The 22377-nt window shown below is 48.8% G+C and overlaps 1 protein-coding gene across 1 annotated transcript; it reads left to right on the top strand.

Moving 5' to 3' along the window:
* Nucleotides 1–13703: 13703 nt before the first annotated feature.
* Nucleotides 13704–21222, top strand: LOC116946973 (protein slit). The gene is made up of 5 exons (XM_032962278.2): nt 13704–13890; nt 16355–16676; nt 18547–18754; nt 19008–19300; nt 20380–21222. Exons 2-5 carry the CDS (start codon nt 16360–16362, stop codon nt 20756–20758), a joined length of 1197 nt encoding a protein of 398 aa, XP_032818169.1. The 5' UTR covers nt 13704–13890; nt 16355–16359; the 3' UTR covers nt 20759–21222.
* Nucleotides 21223–22377: the final 1155 nt, after the last annotated feature.

Genomic DNA, 22377 nt, shown 5'->3' with positions numbered 1-22377 from the left:
TCTATTAGACGTTTTGGGCAATGGCCTTTCTTCACAGCACACGAGAGGCCAGGGAGGAAGAGTTGCCTGCAACGTCGCCCTGCTTATGTACACTGATTGAAAAATGTTCCCTTCAGGCACAATAGAGCATTTAATGTATCATGGGACCTTTTTTTGACAAAAGTATGAAAAATAAGAATAGGTTTTACCCTTTCTGACAATACAACACGTGCTAAGATGTTATTGGTTCTTCCGGTAAAGTCACGTAGAAGGGAAATAAAAAATAAAACTTAAACTATAAAATTCTCACGACGTTTCGATTGCAACACAAGCAATCATCATCAGGTGAGAATTTGAAAAAAGTGGCGTTTTTTTCAGGAAAAAAAACTTTTCAAATATTCTTTCTGTGGTTTTCACACCTGATGATGATTGCTTGTCTTGCAATCGAAGCGTCGTGAGAATTTGTTCGTTTTATTTGTATTATTTTATTATTTCCCTTCTACGTGACTTTACCGAAAGAACCAAGAATATGAATCCCTGCAGTCACGAAAGCTTTAAATCGAGACGTGTTAAGATGTTCAAACACAAAATAAATACAGTTTGTGAAGAATCAAGAGTATTTAATTTGTTTTACAAAACAGTCTCTGCAATTGAGATACAATTAATTGGGATCTTATTTTCAATGTATGTGTGTGTGCATCGACAGTCAGGTTGTGGTTACTCACACCTCTTCCGACACGTCTGTTCATCGTTGAAGAGTAGGCTAACTACCTTCTAGAGATGCCTCCAGTGAGCGAGCCATTGCAGGGCTGCGCCTTTACCTCTGTGCATACCCAGACATTATTTCGTAATGCTGCTTTGGCAGTGGTGCAGAAGCACAATTAACCCAAACAACTCAACACATTCGTCCATGTATGTATGTATGTTGAGCTTCTTCAACACCGTAAAAATAACAATATCTAACATGAGACGTTTTGGGGAATGGTCCTTCTTTATCGAACACAGCAATAAAGTGGATAATGGTCAAATAGAATTCACTTTATAACATGGGCCCTGGTGAGAATTTTATTTGAGAAATGTTTTCTGATAACCATTTCATTTACCGTTTCCCCGCTCTCCCCTGCTCTCAATTCGGCCAAGTATCCATCCAGAATGGATAAAATGAGTACCACTTTGTGGTTAGGCAACAGAGATAATCTTCAGGCATGACTTAATTTCCCCTGCCGTAGAAACATGTAATTTCCACCACTAGCTCAGGGATGCTTGCGTGAGAGAGCAAACGATCTAAATATGTTGAAGAATAATCTATTGCATGGAAATAATGATACTGCAATTTATAATGCACACACTATTTTAAAGATATAAAGACAACCATGAATGTATATACTGTATTTGTATCTATCACATATTAACAAAATATTCAGCATAAAAGGGTGGTTATGCCAATATTACAGATATATGGTCAAATACCTACACATTTAACGATGTATTGCTTGCAGTGTTTAGCATGGTAACACTCTGTGTGTTGGGTATCACTGCAGATTATTTTGTGGAACTAGGACCCCCAAATAGCACAGAGAGGGTCCTTGCCTGTGCTAATGAGGTGTAAACACATTCCTGCGGAGGGAGCTGGTAGGAACGTTGGGTTGCTCGGTCAATGGCCAGGATCAACGGCGGCACCACGTGGTGTATTCCGCAAATATGCCCGACTGTGAGGGCGGGCACAAGCCGGCGTGAGTAGGTTCAACGTTGAGTTTTATAAGGGCACCACGGGGTGACCAGCCCCTCCCCACCCAGCCCCACCCCTCCCACCCCCCACCCAGCCCCACCCTCCCCACCCAGCCCCTCCCCACCCAGCCCCTCCCCACCCTCCCCACCCAGCCCCTCTCTCCCCTCCCCACCCAGCCCCACACTCCCGAACTAGCCCCTCCCCACCCTCCCCTCCCCACCCAACCCCTCCCTTGTCACCCAGCCCCTCCCCACCCTCCCCTCTCCACCCAGCCCCACCCCTCCCATTTTTGGATGCACGACGGACGGACGGACACAATAATCACCTGTGGGCTGGTATAACCAGTAGGTTCCTACCGGTATAACGCTGACTGCTTACGGAAAAGTGGTACTGACAGCAGAGGGCAGTATCCACGTCATACGGGGGTGAGGAGAACTAAAGAGAAGCTCAGGAAGGGGTCCATCTGGAAGCCCGGAAACCTGCTAGTAGGTTCCAGAAAGGGGGCGTGGCGAGGGCAGAGTGAGGCCATGCCGGGAGGATAAAAGGGTGCCCGGGGCGAGAGCTCGGGGCTGTTGCTGGAAGTGGATCCCCCCTCGCTGTGTCGCTGTTTGTCACCTTCGTCGCCGCCGTCTTGACCACCCTTAGACGCCGCTAGCTAGACAGCCTGCCGACTGTACTAGTTAGACAGTGCTGTCAAAAGAGACGGATGTGTGACTAGTGTGTAAGCACGTAGGGTGTCTGTAGTTCCCTGACGTGTAGAATGAAGAAGGTGCCTTAACGAACCCTGTCTCCGAAGTGAGCCACTATACTAATACTAATTACAATGCATAACTAGCTCTTAAACAATCGTTCTCACCACGATGTCCACGGCAAGGCAGAAAATGAAAAACGAAGTAAAGAAGAAGTGAGCACAGGACGGTTGAAAACAACTGAAGAGAGAGCCGTTTAAAGCAGATACGTTTCTAGTCGAGGTTTGAAGACTTGCAAGTGTCTCAGAAGTCCCCCTGACCTCGAAGAGGCAGCAAGTTCCAGAGTTTAGGTGCCGCAATAATTAACCTTGTGGCGGGACCCCGGGGTCCCGAATAAACGGAAGTCAAAATCGTAATGAATTAATTTATTTTTTGCGACTCTGTCTCAATGCGCACATAAACGCCGTGACCCACCTAGCGCGGATCATTCTGTTGTCATGTCGTTTCCAAGCGCAGCAGCGAGGACGAATACGCAGAAGAGCTGAACAAGTGAATGCACTCTATGCTCGGGTATGGGCAGGATCATAAGTCTTATCCAAAGCTGCTCAAACTGCCGACACGACTTAAGTCCTGTATTTGTCATCATGGTATGCATAACACAGTGAAACTGCTCTTATCTTCATTATTATTTGTGACCTACCAATGTCTGTAGCCAGGATCAATCGATGACAATCCTATTACCTGCAGATATTTAACAGATGAGATGCGTTGTACCGTTAATTCCTCCTGTTTCATAATACTTCTCTTGTCCGTATGTATCTGTGCAGATAGGTTTTTTTTTGCGGTTAAGCCATAATCCCCACATACCACTAATATCAATGCGGATAAGAGGAGTGGCGATCCACTACTCTGTAGACTTGTAAAGTAACATTGAAAACGTGTACCATTTTATGTACTGTTTACAAAGTGTGTTCACAAATCCACACTTAGAAACACGATGATTGACAGAGGGGTGTAGATAATTTTTTCGATGGTGTATTTAAATAGAGGTACTGCAGGTAAGTAGTTTTCAGTTTTAAAGGCATAGTTTAACATGACAACACTTGCCACCGTCCTTCAAACCCATTGGTGAAAAAGAGCAAAGTTTTTGTTTACAATACTATAATGAGCCAAGAATGTGTGGGGGAGGCTGACCCCCGGCTCCTCACTCGTGTGAGATCCACTGCTCCCCTCTTCCCGGGGAGGGTTGCTGCTCCCCGACTTCCCTCCTCTCGCCGCGGCCCCTCGAGTCCACAGCCTCGCCCCCTCCACGTCCTCTGTGTGGGGCATGACTCGTGGCTGGCGCTTAGCCACCTGGGGTTAATTCACCCACTCTCTGCGCACACTCCTCCAAACGTTAGTAGGAAACTCCCCGTATGCACTGCAGCTCCAACCCGACGCGGCCGCTCTCACAACGACGCACACCAATCGCACGTGCGGGATGGGGGGGCAAGGGTCAAAGGGCAGTGACGTCACTCGCACACGCGTTGCCGCCTCAAGTGTGTAATGGAGATTATTTCAAGGGCGGCGGGGCAGGTATTTGGGATTGGTTTTAGAACAAGTATTGTGGTACACACGCACACGCCAAACAAAGGCCGTATGAATAATCTCACGTGCCTCTGTGCGAGTCTGCCGCCGCTCACCACACGCACACGCTAACCACGAGCTACACGCATGGGCGAGCGCAAACACGTGGGTAAATACACACTTGTGCGCAAACGCAGAGCACAATGACGCAGGAACTTCGGTCGGGTGCGCGCACACTGGCCGCCTCAATAGAGTTATTCGCGCGCAAATCTCCGTTTCACGACGAGCGGACTCACACCACCATGCGCTCTTCCCACACTCGCAGAAACCACACGACAAGGTTATTGATCACTAACAGTTTATTCTCGGCGAGTCTGAGGCTAAATATTACGTAGCCCGGAGTAAATATTAGTGGAATAACTAACCTATTCCCGACGGTCTAAGACCCAATCTGTCCCGTCTATTTCGAATTAACCTCCCTAGGCTTTTACGCTAAAATCCCAACTCTCTCTTTCCTACTCACGGTTCAGCTCGGATGCGCGGGCAGTCGAGGAGAGATGGGGCTGCACGAAGTTCTTGCTGGGAGCTGGGCCTGGCTGAGACTCGTCACACGGCTGACCCAGTGGCCGGCAAGCTGACTGCTCCGAAGGCTGACTTGAGGAGAACGCAAACTGCCCATCGTCGCTCTCCTCTCCCATTTTATCCTTCTCTACATCAATGAATCCCTTGGCTAACCCGCGATCCTTCACGGCCATTGGCGCGCCCGCTTCAGTGCCCTCAGTGCCGTCCGCTTCCCTCTCTACCCATCAAAGGGGCCGCCGCTGGGCCGTTGCCATTGGCCGCGGTGTGCAAGCATACTTTTCCGGCCAATCAGGTGCTTACCCTGGTGTCTATCAGGTTCTTTAAACATCCTGACCTGCGCAGCCAATCAGGCGCCTACCCGGCTGATTCTGCCCTGTGTGTGCTGCATCATCGCGGTGGCTGGATGGCCTGGCCGTGACCTGTGATCGTTAATTCACGGCGCCGCATTGACATTTAACCTTGGGGAAGCCTCGGCCAATTTCCTGGCCCCAGGAAACCGTGGGGGATGTCCACACGAGGAGGGCCCCTGGGTGAAAACCTGGAGGCCAGGTGGCCTCCCCACGAGGTCCTACGTGAGGGTGTGTGTGTGTCCTACGTGGGGGTGTGTGTGCGTGCGTGCTCATGTGTGGGGTGGTGAGGGAGAAGCAGCGTCGGCCAGGCTGCCTTGTTGTGGTGGCATCGCAGGCGCGGCGCCGACAGAGCGGCTTCGCTGCTGTGGCATCACAAATGTGTGTCCCACGCGTGACGTCACTCCACACGAGGCCCACCTCCCAAGCGTGACGTCACTCCACACGAGGCCCACCCCCCTCATTAATATTCACGAGTGGGTGGATTTTTACACTAACGCAGAGGAAGTTTGAGCTGAATTAAATAATTGATTACGCAAAGTCGCTTCAAATATGACGTTTCTTTATATCTACGCAACACAGTGCTACATCCAACATGCCGCATCCCACCTCATTAATAACCATTAGCGGGTGACGTCACTCCACATGCCGCACCCCTCCACAATAACCATGAGCGGGTGACGTCACTCCACATGCCGCACCCCTCCACAATAACCATGAGCGGGTGACGTCACTTCACATGGGGCAACCCCCCCCCCCCCCCCTGTTGTATACGGCCCTTTTTCCACAATTAATATCCATAAGAATATTTACGGATGCATACACCTAGATTTCTTTTTCCTTTCTTTCGTGACAAACAATATATATTTTTTTAATAATGAATCAAACCCGTAAGCCAGAAACACGAAAAACCAGATGTCGGTCATAAACAGACCATTAAGAAATAAAGAAATAATAAAACTCTCGAGGCGAGGATGTAACAGCTATCGGCGAAAATCTCCAGATGAACAAGAGTTTGATGGGCCCCTTAGGAAAGGTCCCTCCGAGGTCAGAACACCAAGAGAGCAGACACCAGACGCCAACAGGGTAAATCGTATACATATTCTTTTCCTTATTTTCCAGTAAAACAACAACAACAAAATTAAAAGGCAACAACAAGAATAAGATAAAAGTAGCGAGCCTAACGCTCACTCCAATTAAGAACAGGCCACCAGACACATCAGTGAATTATTATCCAATGATTAATTCGCTATCAAATGATTTTCACCTTTAATACCTTTACTGTTAAAACAAAGCTTGGAGCAAGAATACCGAGTCACATCAAAGGTTATCGAGAAGGAATGAGACAACGAGCAAACTTGCGAAAGAGTTTAAACAATATTCCAAGCAACCCCGACCACATTTGTCTCTCTCACAGCGCGGAGAAGCAGGAATTACACCTTATCACAAGGGGCCATCTGGAAAAGCCAGCCGGGTTTGATGAGGAGACACACCCCACCCCACACACGGCAACCAGACAAACAAGTTTTAAAGAAATTGCAAAATAACATTAATAATAATGTGTTAACCTTAAACGATATTCCATTATAGAACCTTACAGAACCAAGGGATATGGATTCCAACAATCTGGAAACGGACCTCTTAAACTCAGGATGAAAATTATTTTTCTTTTTAATAATTCCATCATAACAATTCGAACCTCGGTAAACCGAGAGGTGTCGGGAGGACGTAGTTACAAACACGAGTCGTGGCGAACATGGAGTCGAAATGATATTTGCAAAGTATAGAGAGATGGGAAGATCCCGGCCACCTTTGTCTTTCCCTGCAGCACGTGATAAAATGCATATGCTCGGAAGAGCATCTTCACTTGGAAATAAATCAAATACTATGAATCACAAGCAGGATCATAACTGTGTATGATAAGATACCAACTGTCATGTGAAATGTTAAACTTAAAAAAAATCTTAACCATTTCTTTGTGCGTCGGAACGCGTACGGAAAAGGGGGGGGGGGAACCCGCCCCTCTCTCTGGGTGGAGGGATTAGACAACCAGACGCCACCAAGATGAATCGAGGTGTCTGTTGTCTTGATGTTTATGGCTTGAGGAAAGACCCGAACAGGACCATGTCATAAATGACACACACACAAACATACACACTGACACACGAACCCCCCCCCACCACCGACACACGAACCCCCCCCCACCGACATACGATCAGATCAAAGATAGCTCCACCTCGTGAGGGGGAGCCGAGAAGGGGAGAGATTTTTGGCATAAAAAGGAGCCGTTTCAGCATTGCTCAGCTCATCAGCCCTCGGGGCCAGCTCATCAGCCCTCGGGGCCAGCTCATCAGCCCTCGGGGCCAACTCATCAGCCCTCGGGGGCAGCTCAACAGAAGAAGACTCATCTCAACTCAGCTTAACAGAAGAAGACTCATCTCAACTCAGCTCAACAGAAGAAGACTCATCTCAACTCAACTCAGCAGAAGAAAAACTTGACCTGTCGCTCGCGAGCGCAGCGTCAGCTACTACAGCAGCGGAAAGAGCGCGCGCCGGCGTAGCTCATCCAGCAGTGGAGGAAACTGCTGTCAGCGAATCAGCACGGGCGCGTTCGCGCGTCTTCAAGGAGAAAGAGCGCGGCCAGCAACGCCAAGCAAGAGCGTGCAGTAGCTCATCCAGCAGTGGAGGAAACTGCTGTCAGCGAACCAGCACGGGCGCTTTCGCGCATCTTCAAGGAGAAAGAGCGCGGCCAGCAACGCCAAGCAAGAGCGTGCAGCAGCTCAGCCAGCAGTGGAGAGAAACTGCTACCAGCGAACCAGCACGGGCGCGTTCGCGCATCTTCAAGGAGAGGGAGCGCGCGCCACCAGCGTGCCACCAGCACCAGCGCCACCACGAGCGAATCGTGAGCCTGCAATCTACAACCGCCGACGACGGAGCACCAGCGCGCCGCTGCGGGCGTGCTTCTAACGCCGTCTACCAGACGGTCATCTCAGCTACAACAACGCATCTACTCGTTCACCAACGTCCGTCGAGTCCGAACCAACTACTGAAAGAAGAATCAACTGATACGTATGATACACTGCCCCCCACTACACACAAACCAGACGTCTGCTTGACGCAAAGAATCGATTCTGAACATTGGCCTACTCTTTCACCACTCACACCATTCAACACACACACACACACGGGTCATTAACAAAGCCTAAAAACCTCAAGCCATTGAACCATCCGTGATTGTGGAAACATCGCAACGACCGAGTGAATAATCCATCGTTTTTAAGAGTGTTCATAATTTTTCTCTGTAATATTGTGCTGGGGCTGTACTTCTAACCGCATAAATTACCAACTGACCCATTAACAAGGATTAATTCTTGGCTCCTCACCACGGAGCGCCGCTCGCGGGGATAGAGAGCTTGTTCAACCGGTTCCCTGTCAGGGGTCTGGCCACAATCAATTAAAAGATTGGCCCGAGATAAGGATCTCAAAAGGAAACATCGCCACCCATTGAGTCGCGTTGAGAAGTTGATTAGGAATACTTGAGTCGTTCGTTAATATTTGTCTTTCTGCATAATCTTGCCGGTATCCACGAATGAAATAACGAATTCAAACGCATATTTGTGTCTCCAAGAATAATACTGGTTGGAGTGCCCTGTCAACGAGTAGCGTTGCATAATAATCAGTCATCCTATTGTTAACAACGTGACAATAATTGCATTAAGGGCCGCGCATGATCAGTGACCGAATGCTGTTTTGTGTGACAATTCAAGTAACGAAGCATTGTGGCCATCGAGTGGTGTTGATAAGGCAATTAGAAGTATTACAGTCGAACGCTTTAAATTCATAATCGTTATGAATCAATGAACGAACATCAACGTGGTACTGTGCTGACGATTTCAAGCATAATAACTTCGCATATCAGAGTGTATTAAGGATTGGATACGAATCAAAGACCAAGTGCCGTGTTGTGTAACAATTCAAGCATACGAGTTTGCATATTATAAAGTTAAGGTTTGATAGAATAGTTCGCATGTTTTTAATCTCTCTCTCAACAACCGATCGATTGCGTTACGCGTCGGGAATTAACCACAGGTGCCGCTATCGAGGTGAAACAACGCAATCGTGATGGTATCGTGTTAACGCTGTGTTGAAATTCCAAAATCCCGAGATTGAGTTTTTCATATTATCCAAAAATTAAAGTTAGCTAGAAATAAAATTGATTAAAGCAGAAGGTTTGTGTGTGATTCTTCCTGAAATTCTGCATAATATTGTTCTGCGTATGAGATCTGAATCCTGGGGACCTATCATAAGCACACTATCACCACATGATCCATAACACACATAATTCGTAATGTTCAATCGAGAGTAATCGTATCCTTATCGATAATACGGAATTAAAGAACAGAGTCGAATCGACTCTCCCTCATTCACACTCACAACGCCTGCGTCACTGCATACGATTAATTGCGTCATTCCAATTCATAACACAATCCTAGTCACCGAGGCTCGACCTGATAATCCATAACGACCTTCATTATCCTAACCACGCCCACTCGCATAAATTAATACGATTATCTCTCGAATCAGCATAATTTATGCGCATAATTACACTAATTAACATAATTTCTGATAAATTATGCAAATCTCAAATTTCATTTAATTTTCATTATTTTCATCAATTTTCATAACACCTATATATACAACACCCCCATTAACAATCATGAGCTGAACAATTTTTCAATTGAATATTTCAGATTTACTGCAATATACACCTGTCCTTGGACGGGCAAAAAAGCTAGTGTAATATAATGTTAAGGCGAGAGCCGAGGGTTTATGGGACCCCGGGGTCCCGCAATAAGGTTCAATTGCCAAGGCGCCGTCACCCTCAAGTGTGAAGCCTAGAGCCTGTGGAACAGTGAGCAATGCACAATCTGAGGATCTTAACGATCTTGATGGAATATATTGGCTGAAGCATGCATGTCATTAATGCAGGGAGGAGCAAGTCCAATTACGGCCTTGAATGCCAGTGTAGTGAGTCCAACCCGTTAACACAAAGGGGTAACTTGCCCCTTCACCAGATACAGCCGAGGGTGGTGACCACCCAGCTAACTACTCGATACCTAGGAGTTACAGCTACGAAGGGTCAGACCCTCGGTGAGTGAGAGAGCTTCCAGCTTGTGCACGTGGAGCTTCCAGCTTGTGCACGTGGAGCTTCCAGCTTGTGCACGTGGAGCTTCCAGCTTGTAGAATGCAGCGACCCCGGTCCCTCTCAGGGACCCACCTTATATCCTCCTCCCGAGTCGGGGCCGCTCAGCCCTTGGCCCCTGCCCGCTTTCTCGAGCGTTCTAGCTCCCTCTCGATCCTTCTCGACAGCTCTCCCCGGACACGTGATCACCCCTAGCCCCCCCCCCCCACCTGGGGCCCTCTCTGTGGACACTCCAGATCACGTGTCTACGGGGTCAACTAGAGTGCCATGGCCCGGGGCAACCCTGCCTCTGGGCTGACACTCTCCGACTCCCCCTCGTGGGAGCCCGCACTGCGTGCTATGCGTGGTGCCCGCGCTATCCCAGCGCTCACCAAGCCCCGCTAGGGCTGGTACTACACCCGTCTACGGGGTGTACGTGATGACGGTGCACCGCACGCCGTGCTGTGCTAGAGCCGGCCTCACACAGCAACCCACCCGGTGCTGTCCGCGACGTAGGGACATCGCACGCCACGACCCTCTCGGGCCGGCCCCATACAGTGACATCCCTGATGTCACTACACCAGCAAGAGAATCTTACAATCAAAAAGGTTACGGACAGGGAGCCAGTGAGGGGACAGAAGCACAGGTGTGATCAGTGCCGGTTCATCCTCGTAGCAAAAGTAGCTACATGTGTAGTAGCTGCATCTGTAGTAGTAGCTACATGTGTAGTAGCTACATGTGTAGTAGCTACTTCTGTAGTAGCTACTTATGTAGTAGCTACATGTGTAGTAGCTGCATGTGTAGCAGCTACATATGTAGTAGCTACTTATGTAGTAGCTACATGTGTAGTAGCTGCATGTGTAGTAGCTACATATGTAGTAGTAGCTGCATGTGTAGTAGCTACATGTGTAGTAGCTACTTCTGTAGTAGCTACATGTGTAGTAGTAGCTACATGTGTAGTAGTAGCTGCAGGTGTAGTAGCTGCATGTGTAGTAGCTGCATGTGTAGTAGTAGCTACATGTGTAGTAGCTACATGTGTAGTAGCTGCATGTGTAGTAGTAGCTACATGTGTAGTAGTAGCTACATGTGTAGTAGCTGCATGTGTAGGAGCTGCATGTGTAGTAGCTGCATGTGTAGTAGTAGCTACATGTGTAGTAGCTGCATGTGTAGTAGCTGCATGTGTAATAGCTGCATGTGTAGTAGCTGCATGTGTAGTAGCTGCATGTGTAGTAGTAGCTGCATGTGTAGTAGTAGCTACATGTGTAGTAGCTGCATGTGTAGTAGCTGCATGTGTAGTAGCTGCATGTGTAGTAGTAGCTGCATGTGTAGTAGCTGCATGTGTAGTAGCTGCATGTGTAGTAGTAGCTACTACATGTGTACTACATGTGTAGTAGCTGCATGTGTAGTAGCTGCATGTGTAGTAGTAGCTACTACATGTGTAGTAGTTACTTCTGTAGTAGCTACATGTGTAGTAGCTACGGGCCCCGCACTTTCAAGGGCCCCGCGATAAACGCTTTCAAGCTATAAATTCCGGTTCAGTGATTCTGCACTTGCTCTATTACTATAGTACTACACTGCCTTCAACTTTTATGAACGACTGGGTGTTTAAGGTTAGCGATTGTTCGTATTATCTGGCCGTATAGCAAATGGAAAAACCCAATTACTTTACTATGCAAGTAAAAAAATCGTGTTTTAATATTTATGTGTTTATTTATTTATTTAGGGCCCCTTTATAACATATGCTACAGGCCCCGCACTAGCTTAAGCCGAGCACTGGGTGTGATGTGATCCTTAAAGGGTGTAACAGTTAGCACACTGGTGGCCGCAGTTTGAACCAGGGGCGGAGCCAGGATTTTCAGCCCGGGGTGACATTCAACAAATGTTAATTTAAAGAATGATTAAGAGAGAGTCAGGCTGTTGAACTAGACGCCATCGGTTGGCGACACACTCTGACAATGCAGTTGCACGGAGTCCGCCAGACCGAGTGTCGTACACTTACACACAGAATGTCACCCCTGTCAACCCCCCTGGCTCCGCCCCTGGTTTGAAACAACATACTGCATGCAGCCTTTTTAGGAGTTTGCTCGGGGCCACCAACAAGCAGGGCATTACAGTCGTCAATGCCGGCGAAAACAAAATGCGTGCATCAGTCTTTCAGTGTTCGCAGTGTTAGGGATGTGAGGCTGCCGGGATATGTTTCTCTGGTTGAGACACTGTTTGGCGATACGGGCCCAGTTTTTCTTGTACATGAATCAATGCGTGACGACGGGGGGGGGGGGGGGGTGAGAAATGCGCAACTTTAAATAAATATAGACAACACGTTCTACTTAATTAAATAGATTTTTAAATACATGTTTTCTTTTGCAGCATCAAAGTGCAGCGCCACATTAAATACGCACCGCAATGGCAATAGTTTAAAGCGATTTGAAGCATATTCTTAGTTCTTTCGGTAAAGTCACGTTGAAGGGAAACAATAAAATAATAATATATATAAAACAATAAAAATTCTCACGACGTTTCGACCATAACACAAACGGTCGTCTTCAGGTGTGTTTGCAAACCGACACACCTGAAGACGACCGTTTGTGTTATGTTTGCAAACCGACACACCTGAAGACAACCGTTTGTGTTATGGTCGAAACGTCGTGAGAATTTTTATTGTTTTATATATTTTATTATTTTATTGTTTCCCTTCAACGTGACTTTACCGAAAGAACTAAGAATATGAATTACTGCAGTCACGAAAGCTTTAAATCGATTTGAAGCATGTTTTATATTTTTTTGGCGGGGGGGGGGGGGGGCAGAGCTTTGTGACGTCACACATTTGAGGGGGGGTCTGACTTTTTGTGACGCCGTGTGACTAAGGGGGGGGGGGGTAAAAAATCGTCCAAATCGCGTGACGTCATTTATGGACGGCCCCTTTTGTGCCAGAACTGTTTTAATCGCTGCATCTTTGCATTGGTCGTCTCCGCCGGATTTGTTATCTCTCCTTTAGCTGCAATTCCATTGCACCAGTCGTATCAGCGGCCTTATTAAATGTGCGGCCTACAAACGTGGAACGTCGGCCCAACGTCGGCATGTTTACTGGGAGGACAGGCGCGCTTTGTGGCTTCTAAATCCGTTCTCACAAAAACACCCCAAAGCGTGCATTTTCAGTTTTTTTTTATTTACCCCTCGTGTGCATTAGTGTTTTTACACAATAATTTACGGAGTAGTTTTCAACTGTTGCATTGTTTGCTTTGATGGCTCCGAGTCCGTGCCTGGTGAATTTATTTTTAAAGTTACGAAGCTCCGGCCTCGTCCATCAGCCCCATGTCCTTCCCGAGCCAATTAACTTTTTATTATCCATACATAACACAATGCCATGCTTTGAAGTTCAGTCACGATAATGTATGACCCACACAGTGATGACTTCACATGAGTGTTGCTGTGCACGGTTATGCACGAGGCCCCCATCAAATTTTAACCAGGGGGCCAAGGCTCTGCAGACATTGGGGACTCCAAGCAGATTGAACAAATGAGATACGAGCTTTAGAATTGGCAAGATAAGCAGGGGGGGCGGTGGGCAGGAGGGTTGGGACATCAGAGCAACCTGCCACCCCCTTCCCCATCCCTCCCATATAGTGAGTCTCATTTGAGCACTGTGACCAGACATTTTCAAAGGGCAAGAGCGACCTGCTGACATTGAAAAGCCACCGGTGTTGTTTTAACGGAGCAGAGGACTGACTTGCCTTGTGTATCACTCAGCCAGCTCTGCTGACAAAGGCCACAATAGCGCGTTCCGTTTTCTTTATGGTCCTTGTGAACGGGCTGCCGGTGAGTTGTGCATTTCGGTGACGTATCTCGACGATTCGTGATAATACTGCACTGTCGTTTAATTGCGATGGACGGACATTGCACAACAATGTGTTGTTGTATATTAAAGTGAATGTACTCCACGTGAAATATAATGTAAGCATACGTGATTTACAGTTATATACAGCTTTTAAAAAATCTCAATGCAGAATTGAAGAAAATACAATTACAGTATACAGCAGCAGTAGTACAATTCGCATCGTATGTGCTGTATTTTTATATCAAATAAATCACCCTAAATGCACTCAATCTCCACAGATATCAGAAGCTAAGCCAGTATAAGTCTTCATAGTGCTTGGATGGGCAGCTATTGTTCACGCCCGTTGTTATAGGCTGTTGCAGGGCTACATTGTTGCTAAATGGTAATGCAGAAATGTTTTATTGCTGTACTGCACTTCTATGCTCCCACCTATGCTCTCCCCATTTGTAACCTGCACAGACCCGCGTGGTGCATCCAGCAATGGATTGACAAATAATTGTATAGACAAATATGTTTGCTCTCATCACATCTCTTTGCGCTTGCAGCACAGTTCAGGATAAAACCACACAAGGTGAAAAAAACCACCAAGCTCTTTACTCAGGAAAGCCTAAATACACCTCCAGGTTATCTCTCCAGTGTCCCGTTGAGGATGTTTGGCCGATTTATTTGTTTTGTTTATGAGTGATTTGCTTGTGGGAGTTAAATAAAGAACGTGGATGATCAGGAATGGAGACCTCGTGTCAAAAGCACTGAGCTGTCACTGCTGACACACAGGCTTGGCTTGAAATTCAGGGAGCTACCTGTGATTAAACTGGGTTTTCAAGTGCTACGTCTAGAGAGTTGTTCTCAGTCCAGTCACCAATGACTCCAAAATAAACCCGATCACGTGAAAATTTATTCTGCAATTACTTTGGCTGAATTTCATCTCGAAGAATAATAAACATATATATCGGTCCGAGTGACATGCGACAAACAATTTTGTATTTTTAAGGACAATTCCTGATATCTTTGTCTGCATTGTACGATCATTTACATAATTACGTAATGATTTAACATGGCTTCATACTAACAAAAGTGACGTCATCAGATGCCACGTGACACCAATTATTCTGGGAAAGGCACAAAATTGCGATGAAAACGTTAAGTAATTTCCTGTCATACTTTCATTATACCCTTACAGAACTTGCCAATTAACATAAAAAATACGTATTTAATTACGTAACATTTCGAATGCTGGCCTCGATTTCCGGATTTTTCAGACTGAACAAAAAATAAAGAACACGTGCCTCGGAGTAAGCCTCAGTGGGGTGTGGCAGTGCCAAAGTCAGTGGCTTTAGCCACGATAGTCGTGCGAACACTGGCGCCTCCCAGGACCTGGGTTAGATTCCAGACTCGGGCACCTTTCTGTGCGCAGTCAAGGATCCCAATGCAAGGAACTCTCCCGTGAGAGCATCTTTGGATTGTGAGGCTTTCCTGGGTATATAAGAATTATACTAAGATACTTAATTATATTATTGCAATTCTAATAATTATTATAAGTTGAGGGCGAACATAGGGGGCCCAGTAGAGCGGAGACAAGAGATAAATGTGACGAACACCACAATAACACTGCAATGCGGATTTCGATAATCACAATCATTTCCCAAGCTAATGTCAACTCTCACTGTCCTGCCACCTACACTCAAAGCTGATTTCATCGCTCCATCTCTGTAGTGGACGTCCTGTTCCCTCATTTGTGAGAAACATTTTTTTGAAAGCTACAATGTTACAACACAATGGTATTGGCCAAATATCCCGATGTCGAACTATAACCGGCTTGGCAAATACACAAAGCAACATCGTCCCCTACTGCAAAAACCTGGCAGGACCCTCCTGAATCAAAGACACTCGTTGAGATTTCCCTTGTTAGAGAAGTGTGGGAACAAACTATTGTTCTTATTCTTAGCTCTTTCGGTAAAGTCACGTTTAAGGGAAACAATAAAATAATAAAATATATATAAAACAATAAAAAATTCTCACGACGTTTCGACCATAACACAAACGGTCGTCATCAGGTGTGCCGGTTCGCATCAATTTATTTATTTATTTTCAAACGGTGCAATTTATTTATTAAAAACGTCAGCGCCACGCGCAGCGATTTGGCAGTTTATTTAGAAGGACTAGTCCATCTATGTTCTGAAAAGAGGAGGGGGGAGACGAAAATTTTTAATGTATGCTGTCTGAAAGCCACCATAAGCGTGAACAATCAATTAAGACCTGAAATGGTTTATCAAATCCTTCCAATGTTTTATATATATTTTATTGTTTCCCTTCAACGTGACTTTACCGAAAGAGCTAAGAACATGAATTACTGCAGTCACGAAAGCTTTAAATAAAAAAAAATCTATTGTTCTCATTATTATTATGGAATCCTGTTATTCTGACGTTGTGTTTGAAATCGCGCAGCACCGATGCTGAGGCCGCTTCTGCTCGCCGTGGCCCTGTGGGCCGGGCTGGCATGGGCCGGCTGCCCGCCCAGGTGCTCGTGCCGTGGCCGCATCATCCAGTGCCCGAAGCAGGACCTGGCGGGGATCCACTTCCACATCCCGCGTGACACCGAGGAGCTGTGGATGTCCTCGAACCGCATCTCCTCGCTGCAGGCGGGCGCCTTCCGCGGCCTCACGCGCCTCACCGTCCTCAACCTGGCCCACAACGAGCTCACCTACCTGCCCGCCGGAATCTTCGACGAGCTCAAGAACCTGCGCGTGCTCAATCTCAACAACAACAAGTCAGTGCGTGGTGGTATCGGTTCAGGCCTGTTTTAACAGTAATGACGATATGTATGGATATCGTATGTTTGTTGAACTTATTTCGCACCATATGTAGCCAAGTGTGCTAATCCGAGGTGCGGGGAAGGACAACACACTAAAATATATTAGTTGGCCTGCGGCCATATCTGCTGCACTAAAGCAATTCTGCCTGCTGCACGCATTTGATTCCATGCGTTCATTAACTCAAATAAACAGGGTGAGTTCAACCTCTGTAGACCCTGCTCTTTCCTCTTTAGGCCCTGCTCCTTCCTGATCAGGCCCCACCCCTTATTTTGACTCTGCACATTTCCTTATTTGCTCTGCCCCTTCTTTAGGCCCCACCATTTTCTGTCGAGGCCCTACCCCTTCATCAGGGACACAGGGATGGGTTTGTTTGGGTGGTGGTGGGGGTTGTGGGAAGGTGGGGGGAGTGGGTGTCCAGAAGTGGGGAGCGATGGTGTAGCGGTTAGCGCGCTGCGCTACGAACCTGGAGACCCGAGTTCAGTTCCCGCTCTGAACTGGTCCCGGGCTTCTCCTAGGTCGACTCAGCCTCAATTGAGTACCTGGTGCGGTGTGTAAACATCGCCACTAGAGAGACAAAAGCGGTTGGGCGTGGTCCTGGCCACCCACCCCCTCGTGTACCGTTCTGGCCTTCATAGGTGCTCGCTAATAGCACATGCCTTAACAGATTGTGAAGGCTATACGGGGGATATTTGTCTTTACCCAGCAGTCGGTAGTGGTGGGGCGGCTTTATGATGACCAAAATCTCTCTTTGAACAATATAATAGATTACTTATTCATCCAGGAAAGCCACACTGGGTCAAATGACTCTTATTCAGGAGATGTCCTGCTGCATTGGGCTTTCGTGATGAGATGTTTTCAGGCAATTAATGAGTTGTTTATTACATAAGGGGGGGCAGGGGGAGAAATCGGAGCACCCGCAGAAAACCCACACGCACCAGGGGGCACCCGTCGATTATCCCCGCACAGAAGGAAATGATTCCACTTGCTGTACTGCCTTCTCCCGACGAGTCAGGGTACTGCACCTCGACGCCAAATGGAGGGAAGTTTCGCAATCTATGTGTGATCCACCAACCCTCCCTGCCTCCAGTGCTGGATTACAGGCATGCAGAGCCACCATCGCACCCCCCCCAACCCCACCCTTGTAGTTGTTGTTGTTTGAGAAGCGACATTGGAGTGGTCTCCACACGAGAACCAGCGGATCAGGGCTTCATTTCAGCCAGAATGGTGCAGAGCACTGTTCCACGAATTTCAGTGGCACGCCACATCCATCTCGCCCTATTCTGTCTTCGCGATACAATACAATGATTGCACACAATTTGTATGCACTTAGTTCATGGGATCGTAAGAATATTGGGTGCAATGAAATAGAACCGTAATGAAAAACTCACCGTGTCCGTCAAATGACACTGCCTTAATAGTGTGCATTTATAAGCGCGTATATTTCCTATTCGGGCAGCGTTATTGCCCAATGTGTTGGTTTTGTTGTTTGTTATGCGCGCTTGTGCACCACTGCAAACGCATTGTGAACCAATTAATTCATAAAATCATTACGGATAAGAGCACCTTGTACTCTATCGAGTCACGAATACTGTTATAATTCAAGTTTATTCCTTTGAAACAAGCGAGAACTCAAGAGACCAGCGTCGAGTTTCATTTGCAACGGTGACTTGGGTCGCAGTGATCTGGGTCGCGCTTTTTCTTTAATTATCCGCTAAAAAGCGTCGCTATCTAGAAAGGTCCCCCCTCTGCGGATAACGGGACCTCTCCCTGCTGCACGAGCGGGGGGCGGTGCACAACGGGATTCGTCGCCTGTATTCGGCGCAGGCTCAAGTTTTTGCGCGAGGGCACCTTCGACCGGCTGCCCAAGCTCAAGGTGCTGCACCTGCACGAGAACCAGCTTCGCTCGCTGCCCGAGGGCTGCCTGGACCGGCTGGAGAGCCTGGAGGGGGTGCATCTGCACGACAACCCCTGGGACTGCGGCTCCTGCACCGTGCTCTACCTGAGCCACTGGCTCAGTCAGAACACCCTCAAGGTGGGCGCGTACACACGAACGCTTCAGATTGTTTTGGGAACCGTCTGATGATTGGGAATACATATTGAGTCGAAATTCACTCTCCAGTCGGCGGTTGACATTTGAAGTGGGCTGCAACCCTCAAAGGAATGGCGTCTTCCCCCGTGCATCAGAGTCCTGCCAGCTGACTTAATCGACGAATGACCCAACAAAACGAACGAACGAATTGTCGAACGGGCGAGTGAACGAATTTCGTTTCCACCACCTCTCGCAGGTGAAAGGCGCGCACTGGTCCACGGACCCCGATGCCGTTCGCTGCAGCGGTGGCGTCCGTGGCGTTCCCGGCGTTCCCGTGCGGAGCGTGGATACGGCCGCCCTGGGCGGGGACTCGCACTGCCAGCTCGGGGCGTGGGGCTCGTGCCCGGACGCTTGCTCGTGCGTGGGCAACGCGGTCGACTGCAGCTACCGGGGGCTGCCGAGCGTCCCCGCTGAGATCCCCGTCAACACGGAGGTGCTGTGGCTCAACGACAACAGCATCCGCAACGTGTCGGCCACTGCGCTCTCTAAGTACGCGAGCGCGAGCGGGCGGGCGCGTGAGTGGGCGTGTGATCAGGCAGGCAGACGGTAAGGCCCACTGAGCTGTATAGCGCTCTTTTTTTTCAGAAGAGACCTGGCCAAAAATGATAGTCCAAAAAAAGTGGCTTGTCACGTGGAAATTTATGGCAACCACGTAATCTCAAAGCATGCTTCTAAATGTGGAGGCAAAAACCGGAGGACTCGCAGAAAACTCCATGCGACCACGGGGAGAACACGCAGACTCCGAATATACAGGCGCCAGGATCGGGATCGAACCCACAATCTCCTGTGCACCTTGCGAGGTAGTCAACATCTCGCCACCGTGGCGCCTCCATGCTGGCGAGACGACGGGCAGGCGGGCGAGCTGTCTGGCATTCAACAATACGGGCACCCCTTGGGGTGTTGGTGCAGGATGGTCACCCACCCATGCCGTAGTAGCGTTCATGTGGGCGCCCCTTGTGAACAGCGAGTGTTGTAGGCTGCGGGTGAATGTTGTGGGCAGCAGGAGGCAGTGCAGGAGTAGTTCCTGTTGTACGGTGCTTAATATTCTGCCACGAAAATTGAGCTTTTGATATTTACCAGAAAAATACGTTGAATGTTTTTTGTTCGTTCATACATAGGGTCTTTTTTTAATAATCTAGGGGGTGATGCACCGGCGAGATGTTATCTCCCTCGCCGAGTGTACAAAGGATTGTGGGTTCAATCCTGATCCTGACACCTGTGTATTTGGAGTTTGCATGTTCTCTCTCCCCATGGCTTATGTGACTGGCGCTATTCGTTTCTTTTCGCCTCTGAAAAATAACTGATAGCTCAGTGAGCTTTGCCAGGTAAATACTGGACATCTGTGAGAAAAAAAAAAAAGCTTTATAGCTCCTACAGTATAAACAAATATTCTTATATTCTGAAATAAAATATTTTTAATGATTAGTTTGAAAAATAAGGACCGCCCGCCACCCAACTCCGCATGGGAAGTTTCTGTATCCGCCTTCGGCGACCGGCGACAGCATCCCGTCGCACGTCCCCACGGAGAGATAACCACGGCCGCCTTCTCGCACGCGCGCGGCGCCCAGGCTGTCGAAGCTCACGCGCCTCTACCTGTCCAACAACGGGCTGGAGGAGCTCGCGCCCGGCAGCTTCGACGACCTCCGGCGCCTGGAGATCCTGCGGCTGGGCCACAACTCCCTGAGCACGCTGCCCGGTGGGCTGCTCGACCGCCTCGCCGCCCTGCAGGAGGTCTACCTGCACAACAACCCGTGGGGCTGCGGCTGCGGCGACGACGAGGCCTACCTGCGGCGCTGGGTGTCGCGCAACGCACCGCGTGTCAAGGTGTTCGCTGGGGAGACATACCCCGACAGCGCGCGCTGCGCCGGGGACGGCTCGCCGCTCCGGAGCAGCGGGGCCTCGTGCGCCACCGGCCCTGCGTTCAACGGCAGCTTCTTCCTGGGGTGACGGCCGCCGGCCGCCCCGCCTACCCACCCACCAACTCACCCATCCACCCACCAGTTCACTCATCCACCCACCCACCACCTCACTCACCCACGCACCTACTCACCCACCGACCAACTCTATGTACGGTGCGAATGAAGTTCAACGAACATACACCGATACAACTTCTTCGGCCGTTTCCTGACAAAGTGAGATTTTCTCCACCAGGCTGCAAGAGTTCAGGAATAACTTTATTTTGTTCGCATGCGTATGATAACACGATCATTGTCATAAAATAAAACAAAATATGCAAAAGTAGAATCAGCTAATTGGGTGCTTTATATTGTTAAATTTGAAAGCAAGTGCTTGGGTATTGAAGTATAATTTTGAGAGGAAATGAGCGAGCCAATGTGCAAACTCTACTTTGTAATGCATTGCACAAGTTTGTGTTTGGCAGTTTAATGCAACAATAAACACATTCCTGCGGAGGGAGCTGGTAGGAACGTTGGGTTGCTCGGTCAATGGCCAGGGTCAACGGCGCCACCACGTGGTGTATTCCGCAAATATGCCCGACTGTGAGGGCGGGCACAAGCCGGCGTGAGTAGATTAAACGTTGAGTTTTATAAGGGCACCACGGGGTGACCAGCCCCTCCCCATCCAGCCTCACCCCTCCCACCCCCCACCCAGCCGCACCCTCCCCACCCAGCCCCTCCCCACCCAGCCCCTCCCCACCATCCCCACCCAGCCCCTCCCCACCCTCCCCTCTCCACCCAGCCCCACCCCTCCCATTTTTGGATGCACGACGGACGGACGGACACAATAATCCCCTGTGGGCTGCTGGTGTAACCAGGAGGTTCCTACCAGTAATATTTGCATTAGCGGTTTGGATAAAAGCCCCACACGTGTTTATATATTTTGCTGTGATAGGAGTGCTACGGATGACTTGAGCGCTTCTGGCATGGGCTATTGAAATACACACGGGGCGTCACGGTGAGCTAGGAGATGTTAACTACCTCGCCTGGTACACAGGAGGTCGTGGCTTCGATCCCCACCCTGACGCCTGCTGTATATTTGGGGTTTGTATTGCTCTTCCCCCGTGGTCGCATCTAGAAAAAAATGCTCTGAGAGCATTTAACTGCTATGAATTTCCAAACGACGAGCTTCTGTCTAGCTCAGTGGGCCTTACGTGGTTTAAATAAACAACTGCACCAAAACAAATGCACGACGATGGTGGCACCGTGAGTCACCGTTGCAATCGCAACGCGTGCCAAGGTGTGTGCGTTACATAAGTTTCCCCATCACGGCGGCACAAACGATGCAACGCTTCGCAGACCGACCCGCCTTCGCATCGCGATGCACGCACAGCGGATTGCGCAAGAGTCGACGCGTTCCACGTGACCGCCTGTGACCAGAGCAAAGCGGGCTGCAACCCTGCCCGCCTGCCCCCCAATCTCGTCGGATTTTCGGCGGCTAAGCAGGTACCGAGCCTGGATGGCGCTTCGGATGGGCCCGCTACCCTGGCGCCGCAAGGTTCAGTACAGGCGGCTTTGGCTTCGTGGCTGTCAGCAGAGGGCAGTACAGCAAGCGTCCCTTGTTGCGTAATGACGTCCCGATTTACGTCTCCACCCCCCCCGCCCACCGCT

This window comes from Petromyzon marinus, chromosome 28 (assembly GCF_048934315.1).
Source record: "Petromyzon marinus isolate PM22_M1 ecotype Great Lakes invasive population chromosome 28, UKy_Petmar_22M1.pri1.0, whole genome shotgun sequence".
Lineage (NCBI taxonomy): Eukaryota > Metazoa > Chordata > Hyperoartia > Petromyzontiformes > Petromyzontidae > Petromyzon > Petromyzon marinus.
Note: the sequence above shows the minus strand (reverse complement) of the source record. Positions and strands in the feature narration are given on the sequence as shown.

Coding starts and splice junctions, on each gene's coding strand:
- LOC116946973 (XM_032962278.2), top strand. CDS start 16,360: ATGCTGAGGCCGCTTCTGCTCGCCGTGGCCCTGTGGGCCGGGCTGGCA. Junction 16,677..18,546: donor CTCAATCTCAACAACAACAA/GTCAGTGCGTGG, acceptor TATTCGGCGCAG/GCTCAAGTTTTTGCGCGAGG. Junction 19,301..20,379: donor TCGGCCACTGCGCTCTCTAA/GTACGCGAGCGC, acceptor CGCGGCGCCCAG/GCTGTCGAAGCTCACGCGCC.